Source organism: Tursiops truncatus, chromosome 3, assembly GCF_011762595.2.
Source record: "Tursiops truncatus isolate mTurTru1 chromosome 3, mTurTru1.mat.Y, whole genome shotgun sequence".
NCBI classification, from domain to species: domain Eukaryota; kingdom Metazoa; phylum Chordata; class Mammalia; order Artiodactyla; family Delphinidae; genus Tursiops; species Tursiops truncatus.
Genome location: NC_047036.1, coordinates 122,146,450 through 122,171,382, shown reverse-complemented (window position 1 = coordinate 122,171,382; position 24,933 = coordinate 122,146,450). Strand labels below are relative to the sequence as shown.

The window sequence follows — 24,933 nt, the reverse complement described above, 5'->3', positions numbered from 1 at the left end:
ATCCTTAGAGTCTTGGGACAACTTAGCGTAGCTTAAACTTTAGGAAACCATCTTTTATTACGTGGTCTCAAGCACGATATCTGTGCTGCAAGACCTTTCTTTCTGTCTCTGTTTTCAGGTTATTTGTGGGACTCATACCCTCTTGCTTAATTGGACCAGCAGCCCTGGGGATGATGAGAGGCCCCCACTACTTCTCAGTTACAAGGCATGGCGGAAATCTGTAGCCTTTTGAGTCCCCTAAGGAAAGGTCAAGTGACACTTAGCTAGATAAATGTTTGCTAGAGTTATCTCTTAAAGCAAAGGGATTTTTCCACCAAAGAGTAGTTTTCTTTTTATTTAACTTACACTATATCTTCAGCAGTATCTCCCTTCAGGTTAGTAAGACGGACATGCCCACAGTTAACTGTGTACCTGTCTTTAAAGAAATAAGATGTCTGCCAGTTACACTGCTATGACCTCAGGTTCCAGAATATCAAGGCAACATTCTTTAGATGTTTCATTTTGGATTGAACCTAAGTTTAGAATCAGCTTATTGTTGAAGGGAAAAGGATATCCCAAGTGACAAGAAAATACCTATTAACTATGAATTGGTTTGGAAATTACTTCTCTGAGTTTCCTGAGGATATTTCCTTCCTCAACACACACTCACCTCTATTGCTTTCACTCATATCATCTGAAGATGAACAACATTTTATTTCCAGCTTGAGGTAGGGAGTAGGGTGATTTTACCCCCAGCTTTTGCTCTTTGGTTGGAATATCAAATCAATATCCTCCTATAAGGAGCCAGGAAAAAGAAAACTGGGCTCAGGAAGAAAGCTGCTATCATTTCCCATGTGTGCTTGAAAAGGAGGCAACTGATTATTTCCTTCTGGCCTTGCTTGGCTGGTGAAAGAGAAGAGCTGGCTTGGATGGAAAGGTGTCTCTACTCTTAACTGAAAATTTTGCACCCTGACCAAGTGAAACTTTATTTCTGGTGGCTGCCATTAATTTCCACCCTTTTGAAACCAAAACTCAAGAGTTTTGACTTCAGTTAAGAGTTTGAAATGGTTCATCAAGGAGGCCTCAGTGGAAGGCAGAACAAACTCTTAGTACTGCAAGTTTCATTAAAGTAGAGGGTGACATGAAACCCCCCCAGGCTGAAGCACCAGGTGTGTGGGAACATGCAGTGGGGAATGTGTTTAGCTGCTAGAAGAGGTGAAGGTTAGGGTAAGGCTGAAAATGGGGAAGGCTGTGTGTCCCATCCGTTGTTTGGTAGGAGCTGATAACTAGAATGACTGCAGTGAGTCCTCTGCCTCCCACCAGTTGAAGCCTCTCTCTGCTTCTCTCCTTTATGGTGACCAACCCTCTTGGTTTGTCTGGGACTGTTCTAATTTTAACACTGAAAGTTTTCCATCCTGGAAAATCCCTTAGGCCAGGGCAAACTGGGATGATTAGTCACCCTGATTGAATTTTAAGGTATTTGGGTAGCACATATGACAACTGAGAAACTGCCCCCAATCTCCTCCCTCTGTTCTTCGTTTCTGAGAAAAGTGTTCAGGATGCCCTAGGGTATGTGCAAGATCCTTAATTTAAATAATAACGGTAGCTGCCATCAACTGCATGCCTACTATATGCCAAGTACATAATCTTGTTTAATCCTCAGGGCGACTATGGAGGCACGATAGTTTAAGTCCAACTTTATGGAAGAGGAGACGAGAGCTGAGGACTGGGACAAGTTGTATTTTACAGGGTCAAACAACTAGAATGCAGCTGAGCCACATTTGTACTTTAGTGTGCCTGAATCGAAGCTCTGTCCTCTTTACACTAAATGAAGAAGTTGCTGAATTTGATGGCAAATGGATAGCTACTCTGGTTTAGAAACTGTGTGACCATCAGCTTCACCCACTGCTTCCAAACTCATTCTTATTACTGGTAGTGTAAGATTCTATCTATCTAGAGTAATATACAGAGCTAAAAGCTATGTAGGAAGCTGCAATAGCTACTTTAGTCTGACACCTGTAGCAGCCCCTGAATAATTATTCAGTTCTTAAAGGAACTACTAAGTGCCTGGCACATAGCAGGTACTCGGTGAAGGGTAGCTGTGCTTGTTATTTTAATTTTGACACATGAGCTATAATCTTGAACTGAAATGTTTTAGCTAATGAATGTCAATTCAAACATTTTAATATAAAAATCACCAAAGATTCAGAGTATTAAGGAAAGAAAATAATACAGTTCTTGAGTTCAAAATTAGGCAAACACACACACAAAAACCCCTTTTTTTCCCCCACCAAGGAAAAGCTACCCTCTTAGTTATTTGATTTGCAATAGCTAGAGGACAGGCTTCCTTGCCATAATAGGTGTTACACATATAATGCTGAGATAGAAGCAGAAAATTCTCTTCTAGGGCTCCAAGCTATAAGTGCGTTTCAGGGGAAAATCTAATCTAGGGGCCCAGCGCTAAGAAACTCCTTTACTAAAATTGCTGGAAACTCTTAGTGTAATAATGGAAGTCCCAGCTTGCAGGGATCACGTTGAGAGGTAAATGCCCTGGGTTATGTGGAGGCATGCAAGAAGATTTTAGGCTACTCTCAATAAAAACTCTTGATGTTTTTATGTAATCAATTCACACCTGAGAGTTGTGCCTTTACTAGAGAATGAAACATGGTTAAGGTCACGTAATCTGTAGCTAGATTTGAGGAGGACTCAGATATAATGGAAGAGATGTGTGAATTGAGTTTAATCCAATTCAACAGTTGTTGTGCACCCACTAGTTTTCAAGGAGTGCACTGGATTCTGGGGATACAGGGAGAAGCAGCAGGTGCCCCCTGACCTCAAGGAGTTCACATGGAAGTAGAGGAGAGAAGATATGTATAGAGGTAGTTTCTTCAGGACCAATCTGAAGTCTTCATAGGTGTCTTAGTCTGCCCAGAATTTCATAAAAAAATACCACAGACTGTGTAGCTTACGGAAGAGCTACTTATTTTCTCACAGTTCTGGAGGCTGGAAGTCCAAAATCAGGGTGCCATCATGGTCCAGTTCTGGTGAGGACTCTTCTTGGTTTGCAGCCTTCTCTCTGAGTGTTTACATGGCCTTTCCCTTCTTATAAGGCCAGCAGTCCTATTGGACCAGGATCCTACCCCTATTCTTTATTTAACCTTAATTATCTCCTTGAAGCCCTACCTCCAAATACAGTCACATTGGGAGCTAGATCTTCAACATATGAGTTTGGGGAGACACAATTCAATCCATAGCAGTAAGCTTTAGCCCACATCATAGCAAATATATTAACATGTACCCATACCTATGTTATATCCTTTTTCTTTTCTGTATACTAAGTGAAAGGATTTTAATAATTTTGCTTTTGAAATTATTTGGCTTTGAGTAATTTATGATTAGCTGTTGCTTCTCAGCAGTCATTCATTCTTGGATTTTTTTTTTTTTTTTTTTTTTTTTGCAAAATGAGAGAATTGTAATTTGTTTTCAAATGTAATAAAATATGTGTGAATTCCAAATTGGACATTCATGTGACAGGTATCATGCTAGGTTTTTGTGTTTAATTGAGCATTAACTAATTTCAACTTTGCAGTTTTTTTGTTTTGTTTTGTTTTGTTTTGCGGTACGCGGGCCTCTCACTGTTGTGGCCTCTCCTGTTGTGGAGCACAGGCTCTGGACGCACAGGCTCAGCGGCCATGGCTCACGGGCCCAGCCGCTCCGCGGCATGTGGGATTTTCCCGGACCGGGGCACGAACCCGCGTCCCCTGCATCGGCAGGTGGACTCTCAACCACTGCGCCACCAGGGAAGCCCCAACTTTGCAGTTTTTATATTTTGTAGCCAATACTTTTTTCCAGGTCTCAAACGCTTTGATAGGTTCTTGAAAAGCTTGTTAGACCCTACATATTGTCTATAATGCCAAATGGATAAAAGGGTGGGGATGTTTCATAGCTCTACTTTCACACTTGTAGATAGGTCACTCCCAACTCTACTCGCTCTTCCAAGCTCTTGTGCAGCATTCCCAGCTGTTGGCTGGGATGCCCCTCATGTCTCACTGGCACTGTAGATTGGCTGTGCTCCCAGCATCCTCTTCCCTTCTGCCTTACCTCCTATTCTATTTTCCTTGCCATCTCTGTTACATTGACATCGCCACCTACCTGGTAGGAGGTGCAGAAGCCATTGCAGTGATCATCAGTGGTCTCCAAGTCCACCTGTATCAGGTTTCAGGCTGTTATCAGGATGACTACGTGGGCATTGCCTGGGAACTTTATTATGGACACTGATTTCTATACCTCATCCCTGGAGTCCTGTACAGTGGTCTGGGGTGAGGCTTGGGAATTTGTTTTTTTAACAAGCCAATGTGCTGTCAGGTTTGGGAGGGTGTGGGTAGTATTGGTGGAATGAAAGAGAGATGTGATCATAATAACAAGAACAGGGCTCCCCATATTATGATAACTTGAAATCCCATTGGATTTAATGTCCCAAATCAGAGGTTCTCAAAGGGCTCCACAGCTGTTTGCAAGATGCCCACAGGGTGTTGCCTTAAGGATGCTCAGGAGTATTCTACTCTGGCCTCTAGGTTTTGTGTCCCAGGTGTCCCAGGTGCAGAACTTTGGTGACTATTACTGTAACAACGGCTGTTACAGGAAGAAATTCTGCTGTCTTTTTATTTTCTCTCAAGTATGAGGCAAGCTCTTTATTTCCTCATAACACATCAGAGACCAGGTACAAAACTCTTAATGAAGCTTGCTAAAAGGGTAGCCCCAAACAGAATAACTGCTACTATGTACAGGCTGAGACTCATTCTCGGGCCCCTCTATCCCACTCTTGACATGCCCCTTCCATGAGGCTAGATAACAGCGTACCCTTCACTATAGGACTCACTCCAGGTATCCCCAGGGTAGGCATTCAGGCAAAACTAACTTTCAGCCCCAGAAAAAGAAGGAAGTTTTTTTCTCACCTCACTTTTGAAGCCCACCCCCTGGGCCTGTATTTCTATTTCAGAATGACTGAGTGGAATATCTATGCCCTTCAGGGAAAATCGAACCAGAGTTGTACTATGTGGCTGCACGAGGACAACCATATAGTGGTTTGATATCAAGATATATTCTGAAGTCTGGGTTATTCATTTAAATGATACTACCTGTCCCACTTTAGTAGCCTCGTCCAGATTTAGATGTACCATTCAGTCCAATTCCTTATTTGTCTTTTCAACAAAGTTTCAAAATCCTTGCATACAGCCTCACTCAGGGTCACATTGTTACACAGGCTGTGTGCACAATAAACAAGTTACCTGTCCTTCAGTCCACATAATAACCCTGTGAGGTAGTTTTTTCATCTTAAATTTGAACAAACAAAACAGAGGTTAAGCCACTTAACCAAGGTCAGGCTTCCAGGAAGTGGCATGCTGGGGCTTTATTTGTGAATTTATTTTTAAACACTGAGAAACACTGAGGAAGTAGACTGGACATTGAGTCTGAGTGACAGAACTTGGAATAATAATGCCACTAATAGAAATGGGGCAAAAAATCAGAGGAGGTGTGATGGAGGAGGAGGGAGGGAGATGGTGAAGTCAGCTTGGGCTCTGAAATAAGAGCCACTGGGCATCACTGGGTCCCTGTCTCTTTATCACTGTGTCTTGGCTTGATGATTATCCTTCTGAACCATCTTCTTTGTTTCCAAGTTAATCACCATCCTTGACTCTCCAGGAGCCATGCACCAGCCCAGGCTGTGGTGAAGCAGCCTGTCCGGGGAGCCAGTGGCAGGACCACAGTCACAAAGATTGTCCAGACTGGTGGGGACTGGAGCACCGGCCTCTTCAGTGTCTGCAGAGATAGGAGAATTTGTATGTTTTTTCTCTTCCTTTAAGTTCTCCTTTACTATTTTCTTTCCTAAAACACCAGTGGGTAGAAAAGCTGCATCAGGCACAAGGACAGAAATTAAATGGTTTCAGACTAACTAGACTAATATTCTAGTGACTCAAATACACTCCTTGGCAGGAAGGATCTTGCTTTTCAGGGATGTGGATGTTTTTATAAAATAAGTGATGACTTCAAAGGTTTTTTTAAATGACAAAATCCGTTGCATGTAAAGACACACAAAATGGGCTCCCTTATCTGCAGCTGATGGAGTATAAATTGGTACAAGCTTCCCAGTGAATGGTTAGTAACACCTATAAAAAGGGCCTCAAGTGTTATGTAGCCTTCGACCCAGTAATTACAGTTTTAGGCATTTAGTCGAAGGAAATAAATCATGTGCAAAGATTTAGCAGCATCATTAAATTGTTGCAGCATTGGTAATTGTAGCAACAATCTGGAACAACCTAAATGTTCAGTGGGGGCTTCAATACAATGAATTATACAGCCATGAAAAGTCATATTGTAGAATAATACTTCCTGAGATGGAAAAATGTTGAGATACAATTTTAAGTTAAAGAATCAGATTGTAAAACCATGTACATTAGACATTAATTAGGGGGAATATTTAGAAAAATATCTGGAAGGATATAAATACAAATGTTTACAGCAAGTGTCTCCAGATGGTACGCTAATGAATAGTTTTTCTTTTTGCTTATCTCTAGTATTTCTGTAAGGAAAGTGTAGTACTTTCCTCACAGAATAGTGAGGAAGACCAGTCATTGAATAAGACCAATCATAAAAAGATGCTCCCTTTGTTTTTTTTTAAATTAAGTTTTATTGGAGTATAGTTGTTTTACAATGTTGTGTTAGTTCCTGCTGTACAGCAAAGTGAATCAGCTATACGTGTACATGTATCCCCTCTTTTCTGGATTTCCTTTCCGTTTAGGTCACTGCAGGGCATTGAGTAGAGTTCCCCATGCTATACAGTAAGTTCTCATTATATATCTATTTTATACATAGTATCAATAGTGTGTATATGTCAATCCCCGTCTCCCAATTCATCCCTTCCTCCCTCCCCGCCTTGTATCCATATGTCCATTCTCTATGTCTGTGTCTCTCTTTCTGCTTTGCAACTAAATTCATCTGTATCATTTTTCTAGATTCCACATATAAGTGATATTATATGATATTTGTTTTTCTGACTTCACTCTGTATGAGTCGCTAGGTCTATGCACGTCTCTGCAAATTGCACAATTTTCGTTCCTTTTTATTACGGCTGAGTAATATTCCAATGTATATATGTACCACATCTTCTTTATCCATTCTTCTGTTGATGGGCATTTAGGTTGAATAGCTCCCTTTGTTGATTGAAATCTTTTCAGACACTGGTTTAGATGTAAAGAAGTACCAACAACACTGCCCTCTAGCTGCATGATTTTCCACTGGGTTTGAAGTTCAAAGCACATTGATTCTATTTTTACCTTAGGACATTCTGACCCATCTCTGGTACCACATGTCAGTATCCTTTTCCAGGACCTGATGTTCTTGCCCTAGGGAGTAACTCGGTCACAGAATCTTTTTTTTTTTTGCCGGGGGGGGGGTGGCGTGGGGGGCTGTCCTTTTTGATGGATGAGGGCCAGTCTCTTAAGTTCAACAGACTCTGGATCTGCTATTTTTGAAGAATATGGCTCCCCCACCCTTTAGAGGGTCTGGCAAGACCTGGATTTATCCTAAAGCCTCACAAGATGGATCAACCAGAGAGCTCTGAGCTGCTACCTGATCCACGTCCTTATGCAGCTGAGTCTTGGCTGAGGCAGAAACTGGAACAAAATTTTTGGTGCTCTGATCATCCAAGCCTGAGCCTTCACTGTTTGCCTGGGCCTCACAGAGAAGAGACCGCCCAGCACCAAACACTATCCTCCATCGCTGTCCCTTTGACCATCTGACCCAGAGCTCAGCAGATTTCTTCCTGCCACAGCTACCCATGTGTACTTCTGACCAGACAATTATGGCAGCTGTTCTCTGAATCACTCAGGATTCTTCCTGGTTCTTGTCCACATTCTCTGACTTTGGTTGTCACCCAGTACTGTGGTACAGAGAAGGCAGAATAGCCACGTGGAGATGTGGAGACCTAGCCCCAGTTTGGGGAGTGGACCATTTTCCCTTCATAGCTTATAGTTCGTGGTTGGAGGGGTGAGGGTATCAGTGCATTTCCAAGTAGAGCAAAGCCTGGAACATAATGTAGTGGTTAGGAGAGCACATTTGTATTGGATATAGACCTTGCCTTGAATCTTAACTCTGCCTCTTACTGGCCATTTGACCTTGAACAAATTCTCAGGGCCTTCATTTTTCCAGCTCTGAAATGGGGGTAAATAAAGGTGCCCACCTTAAAGATTGTCAAGATTAAAGCAGATAATGCACAGAACCCGCTCTAGAACACTGGCTTGGAACATAACTGGATCAGAGTTTTTTTGGTTGCGTGCTATATATTGGGTTAAATAGTGTCCCCTCAAAATTCATGTCCACCTGGAGCCTCTGAATGTGACCTTATTTGGAAATAGGTTCTTTGCATTGTTGTCAAGTTACAAAGAGGTTATAGTGGATTAGGGTGGGCCCTAAGCCAGTGGCTCGTGTTCTTGTAAGAAGAGGGAAATTTGGATGCACACACAGAAAAGATGGCCATGTGAAGACAGGCACCAATTAGAATAATGCATCTATAAGCCATGGAATGCCAAGGATTGCCAGCAACCACCAAAAATTTGGAGAGAGGCATGGAACAGACTTTCCCCCAGAGCTTCCAGAAGGACGAAGCCTGCCAACACGCCAATTTCAGACTTCTAGCCTCCAGAATTCTCCAATGAGAGCATACTTTCTATTGTTTTAAGATGTCCAGTTTGTGGTATTTTGTTATGTCAGCCCTAGGAAATTAATACACAAGCAAACATAGGATTTCATTAGAAGGTTATGGGGTAGCTCACAAAATCAGGAAATCAACTAAAAGCTAAGCTTAGGAGGGACAAGATGCATTATCAGGAGATAGCTGAAAGTCTGGTCAACTCCAAACATTTTAATCCTTTTGCTTTCCTATCTGAGAATTGCTGTTTCAGCAATGGAGCCCAATCTGCCTAGCCTAGGTCATGACTGCTGCTTGACTAGGCCAGGGCATTTTGAATGACAGTTCTCTTATTTCCCACAATAGGGAAGGGATAAATTCCTAAATTTACTATTGGGGTGTGTTACTATGAAAATTCCAACAAATATACAATAATGCACTTAATAAATCATAGGTATTAATGTCATTGTTGTTATAAATTTTTATTTTCCAGAGTGTTGAGAGCAAAGAGTAGAATCAGGAGACTTAGATTGGTTGCTGCCCAATCCCAAGAGTACCTAAAAAGTTGACCAAAGAAAGGACCACATGCCACCCCCTCAGCCTTAAACATTGTTTCACTGCTGAGTTCTGCGCTCCACCCCCATCAGTGTTCAGGAGACCAACCACACGGGTCTTCTGGGTCCCTGCTTGTCCATTGGAGAGCCCATTCTAGGGGCAAGAAGGAATGACATGTGGAGAATACAATATTCTTTACAGCTGGACGTGATCTGTGGAGGAGAGGCCATGAATATACAGTACCGGCTGATCTCAAATGTACTGTGTCCTAATTGTTGTTGCCTGGATGGGCCTCCATTTTGTAACTGCTCATAGTATCTCTAAGCTAATGGTCTCACAAGAAAAAATTTATAGGCAGTATCAATTTATACACTGGTGATCTGCACCATGATTCCCAGGATGCAGCTGGAGTATGAGTGCTATGAGTCTTAGGTTTTTTTCCTTCCTGGTTTAAAAGGGCTACTTCATCCACAAAGTTTTATTTTAATCACATCACTGTGACAATACTTGTGACAAACTTGGAAACAAAAGGGACATCTTCTTTCCATGACTGTTTCACGTCAGATTCCCATCTTGGGATAGTTTACCATTAAATGTTGAGAATTACTGCTACAATTTGTCATCCATTAAGCAAAGGGTACATTATGAAGAGTGATAATTTCCATTTATTTTTGACATTTTGCTTCTTCATTTAATTGCACTTCTGGTTTTTAAACTGCCTCCCTCTTCCCACCTCTGTGCTTTCTTCTGAATTCACACTGCCCTGGGATGAGAAAATGGGTGCTTTTGTGTCCTTTGAGGATGTGGTTTCTGAAAGCTCAGATGTGAAGCTGAAGCGGAGGTGAAATAAGTGGCTGTGAAATGGCCTTGTGGGTGAAAGGCTGGCTGTTCCAGCTGGGGGTGTTTGTGATGTTGCCCCAGAGGAGGTTTATATGGAAGGTGTAATCAACACTGGTTTGTAATTCAGCCAGCCTTTACTGAGTTCCTACCTATGTATGGTCATGTGATAGGCGCTACAGACATAATAGTGACGAAGACAGAGACGGTCTCTGAGAGTACATAGGCAGTAAGCAAATAGACAAAATAATTGCAGTGGTGCTGAGTGCTGTGGAGGAAGTAAACAAGGTGTTTTGAAAGGAAATTACAGGGGGCAAAGGATGGCCTCTCTGAGGAACTGACTTAAGCTGATACCTGAGAGATGGGAGAGAACCAGCCACTAAAATCACCTTTCCTGTGGAGGCACCACAAGCAACAGGCAGTAAAGGGCTTTGTGTGGACAAGAAGCCATCAGAGGCCCAACGTGGGTGGGGTGAAGCAGTCCAAGAATTTCTTTGGTTTTCTGGAAGAGGAAGGAGGCAAGAAAAGGCCTCAGACTGGGATTCGTGTCCTTGAACTGTATCTTGGGTAAACTGTACACTGTACACTGCAGTCTGAAAGCAGGGACGACTGGTCCTGCTCACTGGTCTTGCCCAGCGGAGCACCTGACCAATAGAAGGCGCTAATGAATATTTCCTGAACGACACATCTATGAATGAATTTTAACCTGTATTCTCACTTGCTTCCTTCTTTCCTGCACTTCATTGAAACAATCACAAAGGCTTAGATTCAGAAGGGATATTGGGGTCAGCTGGTCTGGCCCCTCACCAGCTTGTCTAAGTCCCCTCTGTAGCAAGCCTGGTAAGGACCTGACAGCCTTGGCTTTCTGAACATTTCTGGAGAGGAGGGCTCCTCTCCCTTGGAGCCATCTCAGTGCTTAAAAAAAAAAAAAAAGATTTTTAATAGGTTACCAGGTACGTGATGCAAAATTCAAAAGTACCTACCCCTTAGGTATATGAAAAGCAGCAACTCCATCCTTGCCCTCCTGCCCTGCCCAGTACTCCTCAGAGGCCACCACTCTTACCTGAGCCCCAATATAGTCTATATGCTTATAAATATATAAAAAATTTTAATGAAAATAGATTAATCTTTTTATTATAAAAGTATCATATAATCATGGTAAAAAAGAAAAATGCAAAAGACTATAAAAGAAGAAAGCAGTATCCTGTAATCCCAGTGTCGTAGATATACATCGTTAATATTTTGGTATCTATCCTTCCAGATTTTTTCTGTATATGTGGTATATATAATTGACAAAAATAATAGAATTGTAAACACACACAGTTCTGCATCTTTATTTTGTTTTAATTTAACAATATAGGTGACCATATTGTGCAGACCATATCAGCACTTCTGAAGCTAATATTTTAAATTGCTGCATAGATTCCATTGTATGAATGTACCATAATTTATTTATCCAAAAATTCTTATTTATGGATCTTTATGTGGTTTCCAGACTTTTTGCTATTCAAACCAATGCTTTGTGAGTATTCTTGTATTGGTGCCATTTTGTATGTGCGTGAGTTATCTGTTGGACAATTGCTGAGGGTAAACCTACTGGTCAGATAGTACGTACCTTTTTAAATCTTGATAGATGTTTCCAAATGGCTCTCCATTTAGAAGTTGTACTAATTTACACTCCCACCCACAATGTATGATCATGCCCCATTCCTTATTTATTTATTTATCTATTTATTCTTGGCTGAGTTGGGTCTTCATTGCTGCATGTGGGCTTTCTCTAGTTGCAGTGAGTGGGGGCTACTCTTCCTTGCAGTGCATGGGCTTCTCATCGCGGTGGCTTCTCTTGTTGCGGAGCACGGGCTCTAGGCACGCGGACTTCAGTAGTTGTGGCTCGGGGCTTTAGAGTGCAGGCTCAGTAGTTGTGGTGCACGGGCTTAGTTGCTCCACAGCATGTGAGATCTTCCCCGACCAGGGCTCGAATCCGTGTCCACTGCATTGGCAGGTGGATTCATAACCACTGTGCCACCAGGGAAGCCCCACATTCCTTTTTTTTTTTTTTTTTTTTTTTTTGCGGTACACGGGGCTCTCACTCTTGTGGCCTCTCCCGTTGCAGAGCACAGGCTCCGGACGCTCAGGCTCAGCGGCCATGGCTCACGGGCCTAGCTGCTCCGCGGCATGTGGGATCTTCCCGGACCGGGGCATGAACCCGTGTCCCCTGCATCGGCAGGCGGACTCTCAACCACTGCGCCACCAGGGAAGCCCCCCACCGTTCCTTTTTTAAGCATCTCTTATTGTTAAATTCTGCCTCTTTGTGATAATTGACCTGAAATGTGCCTTGCTGCAATTTCCACACACCTTTCCTACTTATGTTCTTTGGGGCTCCACACTGTGGTTTTGTGTAGCCTTCTTCTTTTTATCTCGACTCCCCCTGTGAGTTAGAGGGATAAATGATGAACCACATTCCATGCTTGAGGGTGGAGTTCATGTTAGAGAATAGGCCAGGAATGTTTAGGCTGTGGGAGCTGACATGACCACTAGGCCCTTGGGGGGAAGAGGAAGAGGCTGAATTTATGGCATGGATCTCTCTTGAGCCTGAGCTTCTTTTTTAAAAAAAGTACACACACATACACACACACACACACACACACACATGTGCACACACATACTTGCATATATATATATATATATATTTTACTTCACAAATAACACATGAATATGTTCACTTTATTAAAGAAATGAAACATTACAGAAAAGGGAACCATGTCACTCTTTTTTATTAAATCAATTTGGAGTGTTTTCTTCCAGATCTTTTTCTCTGTATTTACATATGTATCTATTAGTAACATATACTATTGCTTTGTAACTTTTTAAACAAAGCATAAATGGTATTATGCTGTAATATCATTATGCAATTTGATTTTTTTAACTCAAAATATGTCTTAGAGATTTATCTCTGTTGGTACTTAATTGATCTTTCATTTCATTCTTAATTATTCCCTAGTATGATCTGCACCATCATGGTTTATTTACACGTTTGTCTATTAATGTACTCTTGTTTTAAATTTGAAGCCACAAATAATGCTGCAGTGGATATCCTTGTACCGGCCTCTTTGTGTGCATGTGTAAGCATTACTCTAGGGTAGATGCTAACAAGTGGAGTTACTGAATCCCAGAGTATTTAAAATTTTATGAGATTCAGCCAAGTTGCTTTCCAAAATGACTGTGCCAGTTTCCATCTCCATCAGTGTAGGGAGCACCTATTTCTCTGTGGTGCCCCACAGCATTTGACATGCTCTAAAAACCTTAGAGTGTGGCCAGCCCTGAACCAAGATGGCAGAGTAGAAGGACGTGCTCTCACTCCCTCTTGTGAGAACACCAGAATCACAACTAGCTGCTGGACAATCATCGACAGGAAGACACTGGAACTCACCAAAAAAGATACCCCACATCCAAAGACAAAGGAGAAGCCACAATGAGATGGTAGGAGGGGCGCAATCACAGTAAAAAAATCAAATCCCATAACTGGTGGCTGGGTGACTCACAGACTGGAGAACACTTATACCATAGAAGTCCACCCACTGGAGTGAAGGTTCTGAGCCCCACATCAGGATTCTGAACCTGGGGGTCCAACAACGGGAGGAGGAATTCCTAGAGAATCAGGCTTTGAAGGCTAGTGGGATTTGACTGCAGGACTTCTACAGGACTGGGGGAAACAGAGACTCCACTCTTGGAGGGCACACACAAAGTAGTGTGCACATCGGGACCCAGGGGAAGGAGCAGTGATCCCAAGGGAGACTGAACCCAACCTAGCTGCTAGTGTTGGAGGGTCTCCTGCAGAGGTGGGGGTGGCTGTGGCTCACTGTGGGGACAAGGACACTGGCAGCAGAAGTTCTGGGAAGTACTCCTTGGTGTGAGCCCTCCCAGAGTCTGCCATTAGCCCCACCAAAAAGCCCAGGTAGGCTCCAGTGTTGGGTTACCTCAGGCCAAACAACCAACAGGGAGGGAACCCAGCCCCACCCATCAGCAGTCAAGCCGATTAAAGTTTTACTGAGCTCTGCCCACCAGAGCAACAGTCAGCTCTACCAACCACCAGTCCCTCCCTCAGGAAACTTGCACAAGCCTTTTAGGTAGCCTCATCCACCAGAGGGCAGACAGCAGAAGCAAGAAGAACTATAGTCCTACAGCCTGCAGAACAAAAACCACATTCACAGAAAGATAGACAAGATGAAAAGACAGAGGGCTATGTACCAGATGAAAGAACAAGATAAAACCCCAGAAAAACAACTAAATGAAGTGGACATAGGCAACCTCCCAGAAGGAGAATTCAGAATAATGATAGTGAAGATGATCCAGGACCTCGGAAAAAGAATGGAGGCAAAGATCGGGAAGATGCAAGAAATGTTTAACAAAGACCTAGAAGATTAAAGAACAAACAAACAGAGATGAGCAATACAATAACTGAAATGAAAACTACACTAGAAGGAATCAATAGCATAATAACTGAGGCAGAAGACCGGATAAGTGACCTGGAAGACAGAATGGTGGAATTCACTGCTGCTGAACAGAATAAAGAAAAAAGGATGAAAAGAAATGAAGACAGCCTTAAAGACCTCTGGGATAACATTAAATGCAACAACATTCGCATTATAGGGGTCCCAGTAGGAGAAGAGAGAGAGAAAGGACCTGAGAAAATATGTGAAGAGATTATAGTCAAAAACTTCCCTAACATGGGAAAGGAAATAGCCACCCAAGTCCAAGAAACGCAGAGAGTCCCAGGCAGGATAAACCCAACGAGAAACATGCCGAGATACATAGTAATCTAATTTACAAAAATTAAAGACAAAAATTTATTAAAAGCAACAAGGGAAAAAAGACAAATAACATAAAAGGGAACTCCCGTAAGGTTAACAGCTGATTCTCAGCAGAAAGTCTACAAGCCAGAGTGGAGTGGCACAATATATTTAAAGTGATGAAAGGGAAGAACCTACAACCAACATTACTCTACCTGGCAAGGATCTCATCAGATTCGACAGAGAATCAAAAGCTTTACAGACAAACAAAAGGTAAGAGAATTCAGCACCACCAAACCAGCTCTACAACAAATGCTAAAGGAACTTCTCTAAGTGGGAAACACAAGAGAAGAAAAGAGCCTACAAAAGCAAACCCAAAACAATTAAAAAAATGGTCATAGGAACTTACATATCGATAATTACCTTAAACGTGAATGGATTAAATGCTCCAATCAAAAGACACAGGCTTGCTGAATGGATACAAAAACAAGACCCATATATATGCTATCTACAAGAGACCCACTTCAGACCTAGGGACACATACAGACTGAAAGTTAGGGGATGGAAAAAGATATTCCATGCAAATGGAAATCAAAAGAAAGCTGGAGTAGCAATACTCATATCAGATAAAATAGACTTTAAAATAAAGAATGTTACAAGAGACAAGGAAGGACACTACATAATGATCAAGGGATCAATCCAAGAAGAAGATATAACAATTTTAAATATATATGCACTCAACATAGGAGCACCTCAATACATAAGGCAACTGCTAACAGCTCTAAAAGAGGAAGTTGACAGTAACACAATAATAGTGGGGGACTTTAACACCTCACTTACACCAATGGACAGATCATCCAAAATGAAAATAAATAAGGAAACAGAAGCTTTAAATGACACAACAGACCAGATAGATTTAATTTATATTTATAGGACATTCCATCCAAAAACAGCAGATTACACATTCTTCTCAAGTGTGCACAGAACTTTCTCCAGGATAGATCACATCTTGGGTCACAAATCAAGCCTCAGTAAATTTAAGAAATTTGAAATCATATCAAGCATCTTTTCTGACCACAACACTATTAGATTAGAAATGAATTACAGGGAAAAAATGTAAAAAACACAAACACGTGTAGGCTAAACAATCTGTTACTAAATAACCAAGAGATCCCTGAAGAAACCAAAGAGGAAATCAAAAAATACGTAGAGACAAAAGACAGTGAAAACACAATGATCCAAAACCTATGGGATGCAGCAAAAGCAGTTCTAAGAGGAAAGTTTATAGCTATACAAGCCTACCTCAAGAAACAAGAAAAATCTTAAATAAGCAATCTAACCTTACACCTAAAGGAGCTAAAGAAGAACAAACAAAACCCAAAGTTAGCAGAAGGAAAGAAATCATAAAGATCAGAGCAGAAATAAATGAAATAGAAACAAAGAAAACAATAGCAACGATCAATAAAACTAAAAGCTGGTTCTTTGAGAAGATAAACAAAATTGATAAACCATTAGCCAGACTCATCAAGAAAAAGAGGGAGAAGACTCAAATCAATAAAATTAGAAATGAAAAAGAAGTTACAACAGACACTGCAGAAATACAAAGCATCCTAAGAGATTACTACGAGCAACTCTATGCCAATCAAATGGACAACCTGGAAGAAATGGACAAATTTTTTGGAAAGTATAACCTCAAAGACTGAACCAGGAAGAAATAGAAAATATGAACAGACCAATCACAAGTAATGAAATTGAAACTGTGATTAAAAATCTTCCAACAAATAAGAGTCCAGGACCAGATGGCTTCACAGGTGAATTCTATCAAACATTTAGCGAAGAGCTGATATCCATCCTTCTCAAACTCTTCCAAAAAATTGCAGAGGAAGGAACACTCCCAAACTCATTCTATGAGGCCACCATCACCCTGATATCAAAACCAGACAAAGATACTACAAAAAAAGAAAATTACAGACCAATATCACTGATGAATATAGATGCAAAAATCCTCACCAAATACTAGCAAACAGCATCCAGCCACACATTAAAAGGATCATACACAATGATCAAGTGGGATTTATCCCAGGGATGCAAGGATTCTTCAATATGCGCAAATCAATCAATGTGATACACCATATTAAGAAACTGAAGAAGAAAAACCATATGCTCATTTCAATAGATGCAGAAAAAGCTTTTGACAAAGTTTAACACCCATTATGATAAAAACTCTCCAGAACGTGGGCATAGCGGGAACCTACCTCAACATAATAAAAGCTATATATGACACACCCACAGCAAACATCATTCTCAATGGTGAAAAACTGAAAGCATTTCCTCTAAGATCAGGAACAAGACAAGGATGTCCACTCTCACCACTGTTATTCAACATAGTTTTGGCGTTCCTAGCCACAGCAATCAGAGAAGAAAAAGAAATAAAAGGAATACAAATTGGAAAAGAAAAAGTAAAATTGTCACTGTTTGCAGGTGACTTGGTACTATACATAGATAATCCTAAAGATGCCACCAGAAAACTACTAGAGCTAATCAATGAATTTGGTAAAGTTGCAGGATACAAAATTAATGCACAGAAATCTCTTGCATTCCTATACACTAATGATGAAAAATCTGAGAGAGAAATTAAGGAAACTCTCCCATTTACCATTGCAATAAAAAGAATAAAATACCTAGGAATAAACCTACCTAGGGAGACAATAGACCTGTATGCAGAAAATTATAAGACACTGATGAAAGAAATTAAAGATGATACCAACAAATGGAGAGGTAATCCACGTTCTTGGATTGGAAGAATCAACATTGTGAAAAGAACTATACTACCCAAAGCAATCTACAGATTCAATGCAATCCCTATCAAATTACCAATGACATTTTTTACGGAACTAAAACAAAAAATCTTAAAATTTGTATGGAGACACAAAAGACCCCAAATAGCCAAAGCAGTCTTGAGGGAAATAAACGGAGCTGGAGGAATCAGACTCCCTGACTTCAGACCATATTACAAAGCTACAGTAATCAAGACAATATGGTACTGGTACAAAAACAGAAACAAAGATCAATGGAACAAGATAGAAAGCCCAGAGATAAACCCACGCACCTATAGTCAACTAATCTATGACAAAGGAGGCCAGGATATACAATGGAGAAAAGACAATCTCTTCAGTAAGTGATGCTGGGAAAACTGTGGACAGCTACATGTAAAAGAATGAAATTAGAACTGTCCCTAACACCATACACAAAAATAAACTCAAAGTGGATTAGAGACCTAAATGTAAGGCTGGACACTATAAAACTCTTAGAGGAAAACATAGGAAGGACGCTCTTTGACATAAATCACAGCAAGATCTTTTTTGACCCATCTCCTAGAGTAATGGAAATAAAAACAAAAATAAACAAATGGGACCTAATGAAACTTCAAAGCTTTTGCACAGCAAAGGAAACCATAAACAAGACAAAAAGACAACCCTCAGAATGGGAGAAAATATTTGCAAATGAATCAATGGACAAAGGATTAATCTCCAAAATTTATAAGCAGCTCACACAGCTCAATATTAAAAAAACAAACAACCCAGGCTTCCCTGGTGGCGCAGTGGTTGCGAGTCTGCCTGCTGATGCAGGGGACACAGGTTCGTGCCCCAGTCCGGGAAGATCCCGCATGCCGTGGAGCGGCTGGGCCCGTGAGCAATGGCTGCTGAGTCTGTGCGTCCGGAGCCTGTGCTCCGCAACGGGAGAGGCCACAACAGTGAGAGGCCCGCATACCGCAGCAAAAAACAAAAAAAACCCAATCCAAAAATGGGCCGAAGACCTAAATAGACATTTCTCCAAGGAAGACATACAGATGGCCAAGAAGCACATGAAAAGCTGCTCAACATCACCAATGATTAGAGAAATGCAAATCAAAACTACAAGGAGGTATCACCTCACACCGGTTAGAATGGGCATCATCAGAAAATCTACAAACAACAAATGCTGGATAGGGTGTGGAGAAAAGGGAACCCTCTTGCACTGTTGGTGGGAATGTAAATTGATACAACCACTATGGAGAACAGTATGGAGGTTCCTTAAAAAACTAAAAATAGAATTACCATATGATCCAGCAATCCCACTACTGGGCATATACCCAAAGAAAACCATAATTCAAAGAGATACATGCACCCCAATGTTCATTGCAGCACTATTTACAATAGCCAGGTCATGGAAGCAACCTAAATGCCCATCGACAGACAAATGGATAAAGAAGATGTGGTACATATATACAATGGAATATTACCCAGCCATAAAAAGGAACAAAATTGGGTCATTTGTTGAGACGTGGATGGATCTAGAGACTGTCATACAGAGTGAAGTAAGTCAGAAAGAGAAAAACAAATATCGTATATTAACACATATATATGGAACCTAGAAAAATTGTACAGATGAACGGGTTTGCAGGGCAGAAATTGAGACACAGATGTAGAGAACAAACTTACGGACACCGAGGCGGGTTAGCGGCCGGGGGGTGGTGGTGGTGGTGGGATGAATTGGGCGATTGGGATTGACATGTATACACTGATGTATATAAAATTGATGACTAATAAGAACCTACCGTATTAAAAAATAAATAAAACAAAATTCAAAAATAAAAAACACCTTAGAAAAATTTGGCATTCTTATAGGTAATAAATGGTTTCTGATCGTCTTAGTATGCAATTCCCTGATTACTAATGACATTGAGCAGCTTTTCACGTTTTTTCTTGGTCATTTGTATTTGTTCTTTAACTGTTCATGTCTTGTGTTCATTTTCTTCTTCTGTTTAATCCTTGATATATTGATTTTCAGGAATTCTTTGTATGTTCTGGATACTTATCCTTGGTCTGTGATTTATTTAGCGAAATTTCCTCCTAGAGCTCCCTGAAGACAAAGGATTCCATCATCCTACCCTTGTGCATCTCTTGTTGAGCACAGTGTTTATCCCACAGCACTCCATCTCGGTACACCTGACCCAAGGATCTTTCCTAAAGAAGTTGCATGATTTCAGACTCTCCACAGGAATAAATACCAAACAGTGGTAGTGAGGGCACTGTCTTAGAACACACAAGTCCACAATTGTTTACTAATTAAATACATAAAACATGAGAACATTTGGGCATATGTGGTATGTGTAGTAGTTAAGACTTTGGAGCCAGACTACTTGAGTTCAAACGTGACCTCTGCCCCTTCTTAACAAATGTATTAACTTGGGCAAATTGTTTAAGTCCTCTGGGCATTAGTTTGCTCATCTGTAAAATGGGCCTAATAATAGTACATTTTATAGGATTGTTGTGAGAATTAAATGAGTTACTAAATGCAAAGTACTTTTAGCAGGGCTTGGCACATGGTGAAATCTGTATAAATATTATCTATTATATAATAAAACTTTGGCTTTTATAGTGTTTTTTTTTTTTTTTATCATGTCTGACTTCTGTCCCAAGGTAATTGAATTTTGGGTGTGTTTCCTCAGTATCTAGTACTCCCTCATAATGAACACTTAGATAACCTGGATATACAAATGGAAAGGCTTAAAAATAAAATTAACAGCATGTGTTACATGAGTCATAAAAATAAGGTACAGGAGTTTCAGTGCACAAAACAACTTCTTTACAATATGCTTATTGAGGATGGTGGGCATTTCTCTCTGCCAGTTAAAGTGGTGCAGCTCAGGCAATTGGGTAAAGACAATTTATTACTCACTTAGCTTGCTAGCTTTATAATTATGCAACTTTTGATTAATTTTTTATCTGCAGGGATATACACTACAGTATTTTGTAATTCATGCATAAGTTTTGATTGATTTTTATGTGCCATGATTTCAAAGTCCCCTAATTCAGGGTTGCATACAGTATTACCACTCTGAACTCACTGCACGTTCATGGGCCATTTGCTGTCCTCTGACCTGTTGATACCAGTTGTCAGTGCTGAGTGGGACCTGCTGATCTCGCTAGGAGTAATGATTTTTTTAAAATGTGGGACAAAACATCCCAGACTTAATCAAGGATGAATTTAGTGTTTGCTTTGGGCCAAGTGATGCCTATAATACATGATTTCGTGATTTTCTTAAGATTCCTGACGAAATAGATGTTCTGTTTCTCAGATAGGCTGCTCCTTGTCCCCCTCTCCACTCCAGTCCTCATGCCCTCCATGCACATGTTCTACCTCACCTCTTATATGAAACTGGAGAAGTCCAGGCACATCCCTTGGAGGTTCTAAGATAAAACAGCATTCCTAGAGTTCTGCTTCTTTGTCACTGAATTTGGGAGTGGGACTCTGCACTCCTCACTGTTGAAGAGGGAGGGAGGGATGAGGCAACAGAGACAGGTGTTTGACAAGGAATTCTTCTAGTATGCTAGTGACATGGCATGTAAGTCTTTGTGTCTGGTGAACTAGAAGGCTATGAACACTACCATTTCACACTCATTAGAATGGATAAAATAAAAAAGGCTGACAATTGCAAATGTTGGTGAGGATGTGGAACAACAAACTCTCATACATTGCTGGTGGGAGGGTAAAATGGTACAAATACTTTGGAGAACTCTTTGTAAATTTCTGGTAAAATTAAACGTAAATCTACCCCATGACCTAGCAATTCCATTTCCAGGAATCCACCCAAGTGAAATGAAAATATTTGTCCACGTAAAGACTTGTATATGAATATTCATAGTGCTTATTCATAATAGCAAAAAATGGAATAAACAGTGGGAGAGTGGACAATTTGTAGAACATTTATACATTGGTAATACTACTCAACAATAAAAGGAACAAACTGCAGATATACATAACAACATAGATGAATCTCAAGAAATGTGATGTTGAACAAAAGAAGTCAGATACAAAAGTAAACATGATTCCACTTATACGAAGTCCAAATCGAGGTAAAACTCATCTATGGGAATAGAAATCAGAATAGTGATATGTCTGGAGTGGGGGTGGGAGGACCGGGATTGTCTGGGAAGGGGCACATGGGAACTCCCTGGGGTGATGGCAGTGTTCTACACGTTTGGTTACGTGGGTGAATATGATTGTCAGAACTCATCCAACTGAACATTTATGATTTGTGCATTTTCTTGTTTATAAATTTTGCCTCAATAACATTTATTGAATACATTTTTAAAGGTTATGGTTAGTTTTTTTGCTCTTTCATAGTTCAAATTATTTGTATTCATCAAGGTTGTCATCTTTTGCAATGATATAACATCTTAATCGTTTACTGGGGGTTCTTAACCTGTGGTCCAGTGATAGTTTTCAATGGATCCTTGAACCCCGTGAAACTGAATGCACAATTTTGCATGTCTGTGTTCATGTATTTTTCTCTCGCCTTCAGGAGCAAGTTCATAGCTATCACCATATTCTCAAAAGGTTCCGTGACCCAAAACGTATTTAAAAGAGAACCTCTGTGTTAATGGTTCATGCAGGATGTGTAGGAAACAATATCAGTAGTTAAAGATGAATGAATGAATAAATGACCAACTGTTTCCAGCTGATGTTCAAGGAACCAAGCCTCTACTAGTTTACAGATTAAAACTGGCAGATGTCAGTGGCTCCATGCAACTGCAAACATTAGAGAAACCTTCTGGCCTGAGAAATAGAATAAAGTCCTTATAAGAATAGCAGGCAGAATCAGTGTACCATATAAGAGCTTTCAATCACATTTATAGAAGAAGACGCCTGCTGTTCAAAAGTATCTTATACTGTGTCTATTTTAAATATTGAAATTAGATAGATGAACATAAGAGAAGCAACAGTTATGTTTCAACTATAAAAAATTATCTAATGCTTTTCTCTTGACAGAAAAAACAGTTACTGTAGTGAACGTTATCAGAATTGTAGCAGGTTCAGCTTTGCCAGTGTTTAACAAAAGAAGACAATTTTGGTGTGGCTCAGTTATGGCAATTCTCATATAGTGAGTTTTGCAAATTGGTTATTCATTCTCAGTCCCTGATTGCAGGGGGACAATGCAGTATTAAATTGATGGCATAGGGCTATAAATGCTCTTTGTGATGTGAAGTTGCTCTAAGCACAACTGAGAACCTGAACTTGCTTTTATGTGGTTATTGACAGGTTTCTGTGGTCTCATTTGTCCCATGTGTCTTGAGTGTGACATCGCCAGGCAGTATGGAGAGTGTTTTTGTTGGCCATTGTTACCTGGGTCCACCTTTGCACTAAGAATTGGCACCAGAGAGAGACATAGAATACGGGTAAGTGTGTTTGGATATATATGTGAAGCTGGATCTGTATGAGAACCTGGATGCCTTTCAAACCTGTGATTTTTTTAAAAAAATGAGGTGTGGGTGAGGATGCTTAAAAACACCACACTTAGTGGAATACTTTGAGAAAGGAAAGGGAAGAAATTTCTGATTTCATTTGTTACTAGGATATATATTAACGAAAATGCCACATTGTGAAGGGTATTGCCAAGGGGGACCTATTATAATGTAGATCGTTGACCACTTCTGTTTCTCTGTCTCTTATTACATCCAGAGAAGATGATAGGTAGAAGTGCACCAAATTTGGAGGATACACTTGGGATAATCTCACTTAAAATGTAGCCCATCAGCATATACAGAATTCACTTTGGGGGTTCCCTGGGGACGCTTCAAAGAGCCAATTTCCAGTGCAGCTGAGACTGAGGTACAATGAGAGATTGAGGACAGACATGTCATACCTACTAAGATGTGGACAGATAAAAAGGCATGTTTTTATTTTATTTGTTTTTTTATTGGAGTATAGTTGCTTTACACTGCAGTGTCAGTTTCTGCTGTACAGCAAAGTCAATCAGCCACACATATACATGTATCCCCTCTTTTTTGGATTTCCTTCCCATTTAGGTCACCACAGAGCACTGAGTAGAGTTCCCTCTGCTGTACAGTAGGTTCTCATTGGTTAAAGGCATCTTTTTATATATTCGTGTGAAATGATCCCTAAGATATATTTTTAAGTGAACAAAAGAGTAAGGTGTATAAGTATGTAACGATTTACTTAAAAAGAATATATATATGTAGGTAAAATGTAATGTGTATATATCTGTATGTATCTATATATTTGCCTAGACATAGAATTTATCTGGAAGTGTATGTAAGAACTACCAACAACGGTAGCCCCCTGACAGGTAACTGGGTGGCTGGTGAGAGCTGTAGAAGGGGGGGATTTACTTTTTACTTCCTATTCCTTCTTACTGTGGGAATTTTGGACCATGTGCATTTATTACTCCAAAAAAGTAAATAAAGTAATTATAAACATTAAGTTCTAAGAGGAAATAAAAAGATGTTGACAGAGGATTTTCTGTCAGTGAGACAGTGGTTTCAGGTATGAAGTCTTGAGGGCAGGTCTCTGAATTGCAAGGATCGATTAGCAGTCGAGCTGCTTGGCACTTGGGTAACGCGGTGGAGTTGTGTCCCTGGGCGATGACTTCAGGGTGATGTCGGATCTTGGGGGCAGTGGGTGGGATGGACCATGAGGTAATACTGCGGAGGTTCCTGGGAAAGGGAACTGAACCTGTGCGATTGAGCCAGAACAGAGACCCGGTCTCCCCTAGGGCACGCTGTGCGAGGACTGGCTAGCAGTGCACTGCTGCTGGCCTTTTTCCATCTGCCAGGTGGCCCGGGAACTCAAGATGAGGACCTCCCAACTCTACGAAATCTATGCGGCCCCTTCGACTAATGAAAATCTTATCTGACAGAGCAAGAAATCTCCTCCTCACTTCCCCGCACCCTTCTCTCAAATCCCTCTTAGTAGAGAGATTGTTCTTAAGGTTTCACTGAAATAGTATGAAAATAAATGATTTCCCACTACTGTCTTTACTGTTGTCCTTTCTTTACACGTACCCCCGATGAAGACTCTGTTATTTGTCTGAATTTGCTATCCCAGCCCAGCCATATTAGGCAGATTCGAGAGGTGAGTTTTTTACCCTCCGTCACCCTGCCTGGAGTTTTGGAAGGCTGCATTTTCCCCCATCTTCCCCTTTCACAAGAGATGTCTGGGAAGCTGGAAGAACTATTATATGGCTAAGCTAAGCCTCTTTTCCCAAAGTACCAATGATGGGGCAGAAGATGGTTTATTTTA

The 24,933-nt window shown here is 40.7% G+C and overlaps 1 protein-coding gene across 1 annotated transcript; it reads left to right on the top strand.

Annotated features, from left to right (window-relative positions):
* Positions 1–582: 582 nt before the first annotated feature.
* Positions 583–24,734, top strand: PLAC8L1 (PLAC8 like 1). Its single transcript, XM_019924639.3, has 4 exons — positions 583–707; positions 5,683–5,819; positions 22,933–23,069; positions 24,407–24,734. The coding sequence occupies exons 1-4, from the start codon at positions 583–585 to the stop codon at positions 24,545–24,547; spliced, it is 540 nt and encodes a 179-aa protein (XP_019780198.1). The 3' UTR covers positions 24,548–24,734.
* The last annotated feature ends 199 nt before the right edge of the window (positions 24,735–24,933 follow it).